At 39.2% G+C, this 15,185-nt stretch overlaps 1 protein-coding gene across 10 annotated transcripts in view; it reads left to right on the plus strand.

Annotated features, from left to right (window-relative positions):
- MKLN1 (muskelin 1) overlaps window positions 1–15,185 on the plus strand; it is a 365,877-nt gene that overhangs the window by 249,010 nt on the left and 101,682 nt on the right. For 8 of the 10 annotated variants that reach the window (XM_070071320.1, XM_070071319.1, XM_070071316.1 and 5 more), the window contains 2 exons: window positions 8,120–8,229; window positions 10,337–10,529. In XM_070071320.1, coding sequence (XP_069927421.1) covers window positions 8,120–8,229; window positions 10,337–10,529 — 303 coding nt within the window. Of the gene's footprint in view, window positions 1–1,006; window positions 1,090–8,119; window positions 8,230–10,333; window positions 10,530–15,185 lie in introns of those variants that run through there. The other 2 variants (XM_070071322.1, XM_051849789.2) reach the window with 2 other exon arrangements.

Here is a 15,185-nt window from a genome sequence, read left to right on the forward strand (position 1 = left end):
GTGCTTTAAGGACAGAGGTCCTACATGGGGAGCAAGTGCACAGTGACTCCTGTTGTTGATTTAACAATTGGCACTCTTATTTATGACATTAGTGATCACCCGAGGCTCTTGACATGAATTGCTATGGAAGCTTTTTGTGTCTATAAACTCTGTCAGTATTGACAGGACCATAAGCAAAGTGAAAGTTCTCTCCTCCCTTCAGAGAAAGGTACCTCCTTCTTTGATGGCCCCTTCTTTCCATTGGGATCTCACTCACAGAGATCCTTCATGTAGATTTTTTTTAAAAGATTTATTTTATTTATTTGAAAGAGTTACAGAGAGAGACAGGGAGAGAGGTCTTCCATCCACTGGTTCACTCCCCAGATGGCTGCAGCGGCTGGAGCTGCACCCATCCAAAGCCAGGAGCCAGGAGCTTCTTCTGGGTCTCCCAAACGGGTGCAGGGGCCCAAAGACTTGGGCCATCTTCTGCTTTCCCAGGCCATAGCAGAGATCTGGATCGGAAGAGGATCCGCTGGGTCTTGAACCGGCGCCCATATGGGATGCGGGCGCTTCAGGGCAGGGCTTTAACCCGCTGCGCCACAGCGCTGGCCCCATGTAGATCGTTGTTTTGGTTTGGTTTGGTTTAGTTTGGTGTGGTGGTGGTGGTGGTGGTGGTGGTTTGTTTTTTTTTTTTTTTTTTTTTTTTTTTTTGCCACAGTGTTTTGGCTTTCCATGCCTGAAATGCTCACCTGGGCTTCTCAGCCAGATCCGAATACAAAGAAGCTCATCTCGAACACACTTTCTAAATACAATCAGCATTCAGTTTATCCATAGTAAGGGGAAAGAACAGAAGCAAGACTACCTCAATAACAGGCAATCTCGAAGTCATTGGGTTTGCATCCAGTGTAATTTTATTTGTAACATACATAGCTTTTTCCATTGAATTTTGTTTAAACTGAATTTAAAGTAAGTTTGGTCACAAGTTGTTAACAGGGAAAAATAAGCCCACATTTTTATTGTGTGGCAGGTTTTAGGCTTCAGAATCTATCATGGATAGTCCAGAGTACCAGCCAGCACACTACACTGATACCATTGGCATCCTTCCTTCAGGTCTGTTTCACTTCCCTTCCTTACGTTACCTTTTCTGTAAAAAGAGGATGATACCTTTGCTGTCTGATGGTAAGGTAGCTTACCTTATTGCACATGTCTTGAGTTCTGTTCTAGGTTATGATCTGTGACAGTCTTTTAAATGTTAATGTCATATTTATAAAGGAAATGCTTCTATTTTGAACATCTCTCAGCTTAAATTCCTAAAGCATTTGTTCTTTTGTTTCTTTAAGATTTATTTTATTTATTTGGATGACAGAATTACAGAGAGAGATGGAGACAGAGAGAGAGCTCTTTCATCCGCTGGTTCACTCCCCAAATGGCTGCAACAGCTAGAGCTGAGCCGATCTGAAGCCAGGCGCTTCCTCGGGTCTCCTACATGGGTGCAAGAGCCCAAGGGCTTGGGTCATCCTCCGTTGCTTTCTCCTGTGCTTTAGCAGGGAGCTGGATTGGAAGTGGGACAGACAAGACCATATGGGATGCTGGCACTGCAGGCTGGCCTTTAACCTGCTTCACCAGAGCGCCAGCCCCACCACAGCGTTTGTTTACAGGCCTTCTTACATGCAGTATTTTAGGTTTATATAGAAGGAATATGTATAAGCGTAATTTAAACTATCATGTCATTTCAGCAGTCATTATTTTAGCTTGTTATGTTTTTTAATGACTCGATGGTTTTGTATTTTCACATATGGTAAGTCCTTTGAGCATTTTAATGGCAGATAAAAATTTTTTTCCTTTTCTAGTTGAAGAAACTGAGGGTAGAAGTCCAATGACCTGTCCTAGGCTATACACATGAATCAGAGATACAGCATTTGATACTTGCTTAATACTTCTGCAAGTATGCTAGTATTGCTTCAGAATAAAAGCACTGTTCATGAAGCACTAATTCAACCAGCATTATGAGATCAGTGTTGCTGCACTCACTTTACAGATGAGGAATTTGAAGTTTAGAGGTGAACTGACATGGCCAAAACCATATAAGTAGTAAAAAGCAGAGATGGGATTTAAACTCAAGTCTGTCTACTTCCAAAGGTTGGGTTCTTTTATTGTGTTACATAGTTACGTACTGTTTTCTCAGGACCATTGGAAAATACTTGGGGATGGTAACCTTGTCTTTTGTTTCCTCATATTTCAGAAGTGCCAACCAGACTGCTTTCCTCATTACAGATGTTGTATCTGACCATTTGAATTTATTGTATAAGAGTTTGTAAATTAGTGGCTTTGTGATGATCTGAGGAAAAAGTTATGTCTTTCTGTTTTCTAACCTCTCAGTGATATGTTTAACTTTCCTTTAGTTATGAATATGTGATAGTCTTTTAACTTTCCTTTAGTTATGAATATAGCCAATACTCTATAGTAGTAGCAGTGCCTATGACCTGCTGCAGGTAGAAGTTACAAACTTTGCATCACATCGAGGAGTGGTGTACTAACTTTGAGATGATTATGAGACTTGCCACTGGATCTTATTAATGTGCTAATAAGAAGACATTTCTGTGTAATATTTCATTTTTCATTATGTTTACATTTCAGGATGATTGGTTTCCTCTACCATTTTGTTTTCTCTGTACATTTAAAACTGAGGGGGGCGTTGCCACAGGTTTTGCCTAACAGCCAAAGGGGTTCATGGCAAAAAAACCTAGAGTCCATGATGGAGTGATACCTTTGATGGAAATGAGTGTCAAAATGGAGAGCTGGGGCCAGTGCTGTGGCATAGTAAAGCTGCCACCTGCAGTGCCAGCATCCTGTATGGGCGCCAGTTCTAGTCCTGGCTGTTTCACTTCTGATCCAGCTCTCTGCTATGGCCTGGGAAAGCAGAAGATGGCCCAAGTCCTTGGGCCCCTGCACCCATATGGGAGACCCAGAAGAAGCTCCAGGCTTCCTGGCTTCAGATGGGCCCAGTTCTGGCTGTTGCAGTGATTTGGGGAGTGAACCAGTGGATGGAAGATCTCTCTCTGCCCCTGCCTCTCTGTAACTCTGCCTTTCAAATAAATAAATAAATCTTAAAAAAAAAAAATGGAGAACTGGCATTGGAAAGAAGCATGGTTGCATCGTTTTAGGTAAGCCCTGGAAATAAAAGGAAATTATGTATAGGAATTGAGGTTATTAATTCAGGAAGTATGTTCCAGAGAGCAACTAAAAAGTTTAGGAGAGAAAACCTCAGTGGTCGTTTAGATTAGGGAGGAAGAAAGCTAAAGAGGAATGGGGTGAGGATATTGATACAGATGATTGGATCATTCACAGCCAGGATAACAGCTGTATGAGCGGACAGTGCAGGGAAGAGGAGATGCCGAGTCCTGGAGAGATTCAGGAGGCGTCTGGATTTTGGGATGGGGAGCTGTGGGTTTCTGTGCAGGAGTCACTTGCAGCCTGAGTGGCTGTGGAGACTTCCAGAGGTTTGAACTCTGGCTGGATACAGCATGCATTCTCCCAGCCCCAGCTTCTTACATCCTAGGAGGCAGCAGATGATAGCTCAAGTAACTGGGGTCTTGCCAGCCACAGGTGTGACCCAAATTGGGTTCCAGGCTCCTTCCTGGCTTCAGGCTGGTCCGTTGCAGGCATTTGAGGAGTGATCCAGCAGACGGGAAATTTCTTTCGCTGCCTTTCAAGTAAATAAATGATTTTTAAAAATTCTAGAATTTTTGTTTTAGAAATATATATTTTTTAAAATTTTAAAATTAAAACTCAAAGTTAGAGAAAGAGGGAGAGACAGAGCTTCCATCTGCTGATTCACTCCCCTGATGGCCACAATGGCTGGTACTGCGCCAGGCAGAAGCCATGTGGGTCTCCCACATGGGTGGCAGATGCCCAGGCCCTTGGCCTTCATCACTGCTTTGCCAGGTCATTAGTAGAGTTCTAGATTGAAAGTGGAGGATCTGGAACATGAACTTGTGCCCATATAGGATGCTGGCATCGCAGGCAGCAACTTTCTACCTGCTATGCCATAATGCTGGCCCCTCTAGAAATATTTTTGTTAGACAGTTAGGTATGCAAAAGACATCTCATTAGCAAGCATTCAAAAAATTTTAAAAAATGAATGGTTTACTGGTACTTACATAAATACGAGTCCCCTTCCCCCATTTAATTGAGCTTGGATCTGGAACTCTAATTGATATTTTATCTTATTGATATACACACACACACACATACATGATGTTGGGGATTTGGGTTTATAATCCTCTTTTATTATGTTTATAGTCCTTGATAGTTATTGCTATATTATTTGATAGACAAACTTTTAAATGACACTTCTAGATAAAGAAATATACCCCAGGGTTTATTTATCTGCTTGTGGTACAGCAGTTAAGTTGCCACTTGGGGTGCCTGCATCCCATAGCAGAGTGCCTGATTGAGTCCTAGCTACTCTGCTTTTAATCCAGCTTCCTGGCAGGCAGCATATGATGGCTCAAGCACTTGAGTGCCTACCACACAAGTGGTAGGCTTGGAAGGAGTTCCAGGATCCCAACTTTGGCCTGGCCCAACCATGGCTATTGTGGGCATTTTGGGAGTGAACCGATGGATGGACGATCTCTCTTTGTCTCTCTGCCTTTCAAATTAAGTGGAAAAAAAAAAAAAGTGAATGCCAAAACAATGATGATAATTGAATATTTGTTGATATAAAACTTTTTGAAGTTTTTGTTGTTTTCACACTTATACTAAGAGCTGTAACAAACATCTCAGGCATATTTCATATGCCCTCATGGCTGGTTGCTACTGCCTGTGTGTCCCTTACATAGCATGTTTAAGGTGACAACAATGGGAATGTATGTGATGCAGTATGTCTTACTTCCTCACTTAGTCTGGTACGGTGAAAGAGAGATGACCTTGGAAAGTAATAGTCCTGGTATGAGATATTGTGGATATTCTCTTTGATACTTCATCAAAGTTGGCAAATGTTAGTTTCTTAAAGGTAGTTGTGCTATTGACTATGAAATTACCAGTGACCTTACTTGATTACAATAAAATTTTTTGGTCTTACTTAGACTTAACCCATGCATGATTTTGAAGTGTCATTTATTGGTCATTTAGAAAATGTGGTTCAGCAGCAGGCGTTGCATTGCTGTTTGGGATACGTGCATTCCGTATGGGAATGCTAGGTGCTAATGCAGGTGATAGCCCAAGTACGTGAGTCTCTGCCACCCATGTCAGAGACCAGGATGGAGCTCCTGGCTTCTTCCTGGCCTTGTCCTGGCTGTTGTGGCCATTTTGAGAGTCAACCAACTGATGATTTCTCTCTTTCTGTCTCTCTCCCTCTCTCTGTCACTCTGCTTTTCAAACCATAGATAAATCTTTTAAAAATCTGGTTCATTGAGATAAGCTTATCTTCCAAATATGGAAACATTTCATTATACATTAATTTAAAAGTCAAATTTGTAAATAGCACCTCCAAGCTCCTCAGAAGAATCTTAAGAATTGGGAAGCAGTCAAGCTTGTAGTGGTAGATAGCAATTTTCCAGAGTTCTAATTTTCAATTGAAAATTTGATTTTATCTTTGCCAGTAAATATCATTAGTTGTATTCCTTGAAATGATAGGTAAATGTCTGGCAAATACTCAAACGTAAATAATCATAGGTTGCCTGCCAGTTTTCCTTTCAAGAATAAAATGGTGTCCCATACCAAAAAAACCATTAGTTCTTTTAGCTTGCAACTCAAAATAATTTTACAAGTGCCTTTTCTTGGAATAACAATTATGCTTTGGTATTCAGCAAAAGTGCTTTGTTTGCTTTCCGTTTTGTCACACAAGATGTTGAAAATATGTGTGGGTAATGAGAGGAATGTAATAAATTTTTATCGCATCATCAAGGACATTCTTAAGTGATTTCTCCCTTTGCCCAAAGGAGCAAAAGGAGACAGAAGGGACTGCAGGTGCATTGTGGTGAGACGTACGGTTCAGTTTGTACTGCAGGAGAGAGGACAGTACTTTCTGCTGCCATTGTTTTGGAACCAGCTTACAGCATTGTACCCATATTGCTTTCACACTAGTGCACATGTTGGGCTGATTAAAACATTGACAAATTCCTAGTGTTACAGAAACGTTTGATCACTCAGGAGCACCTTGAAGTATTGCAGGGCCCTCAGGAGTCCGTGGCCAGGCCTTTGTCCTTCCATGGTGGTAGCACAGTGCTCACTGAATGCTCAGGGGAGTCTGGAAGGCTCTCTCCTGTCCCACTGACTTCACTCTCCTTTCCTGCACTGGTAGAAATTGTTATAGTTACTGTACCTTTGTAGAATGCGAGTCTTATTATTTTGAATATTCTTGTGTTTTCAGATCAAGATGTTCAGTTATATGTCAAGAAAAAAAGTGAATATATGCCATTGGAATTTTTGATTTACTTAATTAAACTAATAATTAACTAGGAAGAATACAACATTGAGTTTTCCTGTCTAGGAACATAGTATATTCCTTCATTTATTTACTTCTAAAACGGAATTCTACATTTTCTTAATACTGCCTATTTTCCTTGTTTGTTTTCTGAGTTATTTAGCTTTTTGGCTGTTAGGAAGGAGTCTTAAAATATTTTAAATTGGCCATTATAGGTAAAGAAAATACTGATTTTTTTATGTTTCCCTTGAACAAATATGCAAATTTTAAGGACACTTTTCAGTTGAATCTCTTGATGTTTTTGGTAGACATCTTTATAATCTTTAAGTGACAATTTTCCTTTACTTTTTTAAAATTACACTGGGTGAGAATTCATATAACATTGAATAGTAGAGATATTGTGCTGCTTTTTCTTTTTCTGACTTGAATGGGAATCCTTAATATTTCTTCATTAGGTTTAATGTTTAAAATTATCAGGGGCCGGTGCATGGAGCACTAGGTTAATCTCCTGGCTTCAGATTGGCGCAGCTCTGGCCATTGCGGCCATTTGGGGAGTGAACCAATGGAAGGAAGACCTTTCTCTCCGTCTCTCTCTCTCACTGTCTGTAACTCTACCTGTCAAATAAATAAATAAAATCTTTAAAAAAATATTTTTTGGTGCATTTAAAAAAATCTAGGTAAAGAAGTTTCTGTTACCCTCTTTTCCTTAGTTATTAGGTCTTTTTTGTTGTTGTTGTTGTTTAAAGATTTATTTTATTCATTTGAATGACAGAGTTACAGAGAGAGAGAGGGAGGGAGGGAAGGAGGGAGGGAGAGAGAGAGAGAAAGAGAGAGAGAGAGGGAGAGGTCTTCTATCTACAGGTTGGTTCACTCCCCAAGTGGCTGCAATAGCCCAAACAGCCTATCCGAAGCCAGGAGCCAGGTACTTCTTCCAGGTCTCCCACATGAGTGCAGAGACCTAAGGATTTGGGCCGTCTTCCACTGTTTTCCCAGGCGTGTTAGGAGGGAGCTGGATTGAAAGAGGAACAGCCAGGACTCTAACCGGGACCCACTGTATCACAGTGCTGGCCCCCTGCATTAAATCTTTTAAAAAATAATAGTCAATGGAGCATATGTTTAATTTTTTTAGTATCTATTGAAGTAATCAAGCATGGTTTTTTATTTTTGTGAAGATGATAGGTTATATTAATATAGCTCCTATTTACTGAACCATCCTCTCATTCCTAAAATGAAGTCTATTTCATTACAGTAAAAACTTGGTAGAATTTTTTGGGAACTTTTCCCCTTTTGATTTGAATATTTATTCATAGCTAAGATGAGCCTTTTTCTTCTGGTTTTGTTTGCAAGTTTATAACACTGATAAATAATTGAACTTTCAACCTCTTTCTGTACTCTGATATTCAAACTATAGAATATTGGCTACTTGTAGGTTTTGTAAATTTTACCTATTTAGTCACTTCATTTTGGTTATTTTTGGGGCTAGATACATGACCACTGTTAAGTTTGTCTTATGGTGTTTTCATTAACTAAGGAAAACTCATGCTGGCCTCAGCCACATGTTTCTTTTTTACTATTGTAGGCTTAACATCCAGTACTAGGCATTTAGAAGATGGCTTAGAAAATTTGTTGAATGAATTCTGATGGGCTTATGTAATGATTTTACTTTGCTAAAATTTTATTTGAACTATATTTTTTTTTCCCTCTTCCTTAAAGTTCCGCTCTTATCCTGGGGACCCAGCTTTAACTTTAGCATCTGGTATGTTGAACTTAGTGGCATTGATGATCCTGATGTAGTACAACCCTGTCTCAACTGGTATAGCAAGGTAGGACTGCATTTTAAGATCTTGATTTTAATGCCTGTACAGTGAGAAATGTGCCTTTGTTGCGAGTAACTTAAAAGATTGTGAATTATAATGAAATTAAAATGTTTGATCAAATATTTATTAAGCTATCACAGTCAGCCAGATTCTAAGCAATCTTACCAACTCATTTAATCATTATTAGTATATGAGATAGGCACAATTATAATCCGTTATTTTCCATAAGAGGAAATGGAGCAAAGAGAGGTTGAATATTTTGCCTATGGTCACCTAGTTCTAAGGTGCTTGAGCCGGACATTCAGTACAGACAGTCTGGCTCCACAGTCTGCCACTGTATTATTACATCGATTTGATAAAAATTTTTAAACCTCTCTATGTTGATTAAAATATGTTGATCATAGGTCATGCTGGGATAGTTTTGTAGCCTAATAGAAAATTTAAGTTGTCCATATAGATTGAGACTCCTTAAGTTAACATGATCAAAGGCATTGTTATTTATTATATACTACCACATAGTTGTAATAAATTATTTTTAGAAGTCAAGAATATGCAACTATTAATGTAAAATTGGTATAGCTATAAAGTCATTATGAGAGGAGGTAAAATCTTGGTTAAGTTTGTGTAACAGACATTTGATGCAGCTGTGGTTGCTGTTTGTGATGTCTGCATCCTGTATGGGGCTGCCTGACCTCAAACACAGCAGTGTTTGCTCAAGTAGGTGGGTCCCTGCCATCTATGTAAGAGATCTGGACTGAGTTCCAGGATCCTGATTTTGTCCTGTCCCTGTCCTGGCTGTTGTGGGCATTTGGGATTGAAACAGTAGATGGAAGATCTCTGTCTTTCAAATAAATATTTTTTTTCAAATTAGAAATAATTGACATTTAATATATTTTTATTAGTCAAAAAGTGAGCCAATGTAAATTGGTTTGTGTTTCAAGCCTTGTAAATTATCCTAAACATTTATTTTTATTTTTAAAATATTTGTTAATTTGAAAGAGTTGAGAGAGAGAAGAGAAGAGACAAAGAGAAAGGTCTTTCATCTGCTGGTTCACTCCCTAAATGGCATCAACAGTAGGGGCTGGGCCAAGCTGAAACCAGGAGCTTCTTTAGCATCTCCCATGTGGGTCCAGGGGCCCAAGGAGTTGGGCCATCCTCTGCTGCTTTCCCAGGCACATTAGCAGGGAGCTGGATCAGAAGCAAAGCAGCTGGAACTCGAACCAGCACCCACATGGGATTGCCAGTACCACAGATTACAGCTTAACCCACTATGCCACAGTGCCGAGCCCTTCCTGAAGATGTTATTTTATTTTCCTGATTTGTCATGGGTAATGCCTATGGGTAAATCATGATTATTTGATTGTCATTCAGTCTTCTGTGCCATCTCTTTTAGTAATTGTTTTAAATTTTTTACTTTTAACTGTACAGTGATGTAATTTAGAAAATTTGAGGTATTCCCAGACAGTTTCTTGAAGTTGATGTGTTTTGAAAAAAATCTTTCTATGAGCTTGTGTTTTTGCCATTCATTTTGCTAGGGATAACACTTAGTTAACTGAGTGGCCTTTGTTGGAGTTCCTATTTATTGAGATGTGTACTTTATAGCTATTTAATAGATAAGACAATCCAGTGTGAAAATGATAAAATTTAGTCCTGCAGATTATTGAGTCATGAAATCTGTTTGCAAGTTTGGGATATCTGTATATTTGGTAATTCTTGTCATTCAAGTAATAGCTTATTATTATGAACCAAGAACAAAAAGTATAATATAATTCATCATTTCTGTGTTTTCAGTACTTGGATTGCAATGTGATTAGTGGATACCATGAAGATATCTTAATAATAAGATATAATAATGAGTTCTTGCTCTTGAATTAAGTCTCACTTTAAATGTTTTGTTAGCATATTCTTTGTCCTTGGCAAGTTATTACATTGGTCTGAGCTTCAATTTTGCTCTTTGAAAGATGGAAGTAATGATCCCTAATAAATAGGGTTAGTACAATACTTGTCAAATAGTGAAGGTTTGCTGGTTTAGGTTAGATTTTTCACTGCTGTTATTTCCTGCAGAAACAACTAAGCAAGTGTGTCTGTTCTTGCTTGTCTTGTGTTCTAGTAGTACCGTGAACAGGAAGCCATTCGCCTTTGTCTGAAGCACTTCAGGCAACACAACTATACAGAAGCTTTTGAATCGCTGCAAAAGAAAACCAAGATTGCACTGGAACATCCCATGTTAACAGATCTGCATGACAAACTGGTGTTGAAGGGTGACTTTGATGCTTGCGAAGAATTGATTGAAAAAGCTGTGAATGGTATGAAACTTAGATTAATTTGTAGCGTATAATTATAAATATATAAGGGAAACTTTTTCGAAAAGAATATAGGTTTATGCTGTTTATTACTGTATTAGTTTTTTTCCCTATTTTTGATTTGGGGAATTCTTTCATGTAACATAGGCCTATATTGTAATGGGACTTTAAAAAAATTGCTCGGACTCACATATCTAAATTTCAGTTGTCATTTTAGGAACCCAGGCCTTTAAGCATGATAATATTAGCTAGCTTTAAACCATATTAAAAAACATTATTTGGTCTTATTTTAGTATTAGTGACCTGTTCCTGTATGAATTTTTGTCAATAGCCAATACTCCTTTATCAGTGTAATTTTGAGTAGAAAAAGTTGGATAGTAAAAAGAAAAAAATGTTACTAGTATTATACAGTTACAATAAATGAAGAGATTTATATTGAAAATAGCATCTGTGTGGTATGAATGTTATATAATTACTGAATTTCTGGCTTTGAAAGAACTGTGGATATTTGAACATGTAAATAATCTCCCAAATGCTTTGAAGGATGATACCCATTTCTATATTCAAGTTCTAGCATGTTTGTTATTTAAAATAAAAAAGGACTCTGTTCTGTCTTATAGAGTACCTTTAATTTTTATGTCTTCCAAATTAAGTTTCATAGTATTAAAGAGTAGGAAAGGTGCTCAGTGTAAAACTTGTGGAATTGAAATTGGTTATCTATTAAAAAAAAAAAAAATTATTTGAGAGGTAGACAGTACCCACCTGCTGACTTACGCCTCAAATACCCACATTTTGGCCAGGCTGAAGCCAGGAGCCAGGACCTCAGTTCAGGTTTCCTGCATGGGTAGCTTCGACCTGAGTATTTGAGCCATCACTGCTGCCTCCCAGAGACCATACTGGCAAGGAGCCAGAATCAGGAGGCAGGCCCGGACTGACTGACACGAAGGCACTCCAGGGTGGGATCAGGAGGTGAGCCCGGACTGACTGACACACAGGCACTCCAGGGTGGGATCAGGAGGTGAGCCCGGACTGACTGACACGCAGGCACTCAGGGTGGGATGTGGGCCTTCCAAATGGCATCCTAACCACCTAACCAGGTGCCTACCCCATGTGTCTTTTTTATAGAAAGAAATTATTTCAGTGCTTTGCTTCCATATATTTTAATATGATTGCTGTTACTGTCCTCCAGTATTATTAGATACGCATTTTTATCAGATACTGTGGTGAATATTTTACAACTAAAGAAAACAGAGCCCTTATTGCCTTCTTTGAGTTTATCGATTTAAATTAGGTTGAAATGAGTTGCTTGCAGCTCTGTTTAATTAAATGTAGTGACAAACGTACCTCTAAGTCTTATCCATTATTACTACTTACTCACTTGATGATGCTTGGAAGTAAAAACGATTGATGTGTCTCGAAAGGAGTATACTTTCAGAGCATTTGATAATTAATCTCTTATCAAAACATTAAAAAAATGCCACCAGTGGAAGTATATATGTATGTCATTTCTAAGAGTGAATTCTATATTTTTTTAACCTGAGAGGATAAGGGAGGCATAAGTAATATTATGTTTGTTTCAAATATTTAAGTGATTTGGTATCATTTTGTTAAGGAAAAGTACAAGAACCACCACTACCATGTTGCAGCTTTATGTAATTATTAGGGTAAAGAGTTACATTTTAAGGTGATTTCTTTAGTACTGTATACTCAGTTAAGAGAAGCTGCTAAAAATGTGTACAACTTTTATTAGTACAGAAACTTAACTTATCCTTCTGGTTCTAGAAGGGAACCAAGTTTAGGGAAATTGTTAGTACTCTATTCTTGAACTTAAAGCATGCACGTGTGTGTGTATATGTGTACACATTACTATGGGCGTTCTTCTCACTGGTTTGGAATACTGATAGTTAATAAACATTCCTTCCAGAGTTGAGTTTGCTACTGACTTCACTGATGATTTGTTGGACAAATAAGGAAGTAAATAGTGCAGAGTTTTTTGGCTTCTGCTCTACTGAAAACATAGCAGAAAAGGACAAGAAGTTCCAGCTTGCTAAATTGGAAAATCTGAAGAATCAAAAACATCTTCTATCAAGATTGTAATAATAGAGGGAACAAAAACTGCTTTTGGTATATTTAGTATGTGTACTAATATGATTTTCAAGTTTGAGCTGTATTTAAAAGCATCAGGCTGTATTTATTTCTCTAATATGCTTCCTATTTGCCTAGAGACATTTAATTTCATGAGAGGCGAGTCATGAATCAGTAATTGCTGCTACTTCTCTGCAATGTAGAATCCAGTGATGATGGGCAAAGTAATCACCGGGAAGGGGGCATTTGGTGCAGTGTTTGGGATGCCCACATCCTGTGTCGCAGTTTTGAGTCCTAGTTCTGCTTTCAGTTCTAGCTTCCCACTTGTTTATTACCCTGGGAGTGATGGCTCGAGTAGTTGAGCCCTGTCATTCACATAAGAGACCAAGATTGAGTTCCCAGCTCCTGACTTTGGCCTGACCCAGCACTGGGTGTTGCAGGTACTTGAGGAGTGAACAAGTGCATGGAGGATCTCTCTGTGTATCTCTCTGCCTTTCAAATAAAATGAAAATAAATAAGTTTTTTTTTAAATTGGAAAATTTTCTAAATTATAAATAACATGGAAGTAAAAGATGCTTATTTTGGTATAAAAATTTTTAAATCCATGCATAATTTTGATGACCCCTTATGTGTGTATACATGTTTAACTTTTTAAGAAGCTGCCAGTACTCCAACTTTGTCCTGTTTTTTTATTTTTGTTTTTAAAATATTTTATTTATTTATTTGAGAGGTAGAGATGCAGACAGAGAGAGGGAGAGACAGAGGGAGAGGGTTTTCCATCCGCTGGTTCACCCCCCAAATGGCCACAATGGTTGGATCTGAAGTCAGGAGCTTCCTCCGGGTCTCTCATGCAGGTGCAGGGGCCCAAGCACTTGGGCCATCTTCTACTGCTTTCCCGGGCCATAGCAGAGAGCTGGATCAGAAGAGGGGCAGCTAGGACTAGAACCAGCACCCATATGAGATGCCGGCACCACAGGCAGAGGCTAGTCCCCTATACCACAGCGCTGGCCTCTGTCCTGTTTTATATTTGTACTAGTAGTGTATGAAATGCCCCATATTTTTGCCAATATTCAGTAAGGTCAGTCAGTTCCAGTATTACCCATTTTAGGGGAAGGCCTTGCAGCGCAGCAGGTTAAGCCATTGCTTGGGACACCTGCATCCCTTATCTGAGTTCCTGGTTTGAACCCTGGCTACTCTGCATTTCCAGTTCACTTTTTGCTAACGTACTTGGAGACAGCAATTGATGACTAAGTCCTTGAGTTTCTGCCATTTGCGCGAGAAACATGGATAGATTTCCAGGTTTATGGCTTTGACTTGCCTAGTGCTGCCTGTTAACAGGCATATGGGGAATAAGTCAGTGGATTGAAGAGTGTGCTGTTTCTGTTTGTCTTTCTCTCTCCACCTTTCAAATAAAATAAATCTTAAAAAGTAGCCATTCTAGAAGATGGACAGTATCTCGTGGTTTTCATTTGCATTTCCCTAATAACTATGTTTTACATATTTACATATTCTTTTTTGCCATCTCTGTCCTTGGTGATGAATTATCCAGATCCTTTTTCAACTTTAAATTGGGCTGTTTTCCTGTGATTTTACATTTTGAAAATTCTGTATAAATTCTGGATTGAGGCCAGCACTGCAGCTCACTTGGCTAATCCTCTGCCTGCAGCACTGGCACCCCAGGTTCTAGTCCCAGTTGGGGCGCCAGATTCTGTCCCAGTTGCTCCTCTTCCTGTCCAGCTCTCTGCTGTGGCCCGGGAAGGCAGCGGAGGATGGCCCAAGTGCTTGGCCCCTGCGCCCACATGGGAGACCAGGAGGAAGCACCTGGCTCCTGGCTTTGGACCGGTGCAGTGCGCTGGGAGCAGTGGGCTGGCCGTAGTGGCCATTTGCGGGGTGAACCAACAGAAAAGGAAGACCTTTCTCTCTGTCTCTCTTTCACTGTCTGACTCTGCCTGTCAAAGAAAAAAAAAATTCTGGATTCAGGTCCTTTATCAGATACGTGATATAAAAATATATTCTCTGTTACTTGCCTTTTCATTCTCTTGCTGTATCTTTTGAACATCAGAAGCTTTAAATTTTGGTAAAGCTCAGTTTATCCAGTATATCATTTTTGGATCATAATTTTTGTTATTGGATCTAAGAAATCCTTATCTAGCCAGAGGTCATAACGACTCTTTGTTTTCTTCTGAAGGTTTTATAGTTTAATATGTTTACTTAAGTGTATGATTAATTTTGAGTTAATTTTTATATATGGTTCCAGGTTTGGAACTGAGATTTTTGCATATGGTTTTCAGGTTTTTTTTAGTACCTTATTAAGAATAATATCCTTGGGGCCAGCGCTGTGGCATAGCGGGTAAAGCCACTGCCTGAGGTACCGGCTGCTTCACTTCTGATCCAACTCTCTGCTGTGGCCTGGGAAAGCAGTAGAAAATGTCCCAAGTGCTTAGGCCCCTGCACCCATGTGGGAGACCCAGAAGAAGCATCTGGCTCCTTGCTTCTGATTGGCACAGTTCCAGCCATTGTGGCCATCTGGGGAGTAAACCAGCAGATGGAAGATATTCATTCATTCATTCTCTC

The sequence above is a fragment of the Oryctolagus cuniculus genome, chromosome 3 (genome assembly GCF_964237555.1).
Source record: "Oryctolagus cuniculus chromosome 3, mOryCun1.1, whole genome shotgun sequence".
Classification (NCBI taxonomy): Eukaryota; Metazoa; Chordata; class Mammalia; order Lagomorpha; family Leporidae; genus Oryctolagus; species Oryctolagus cuniculus.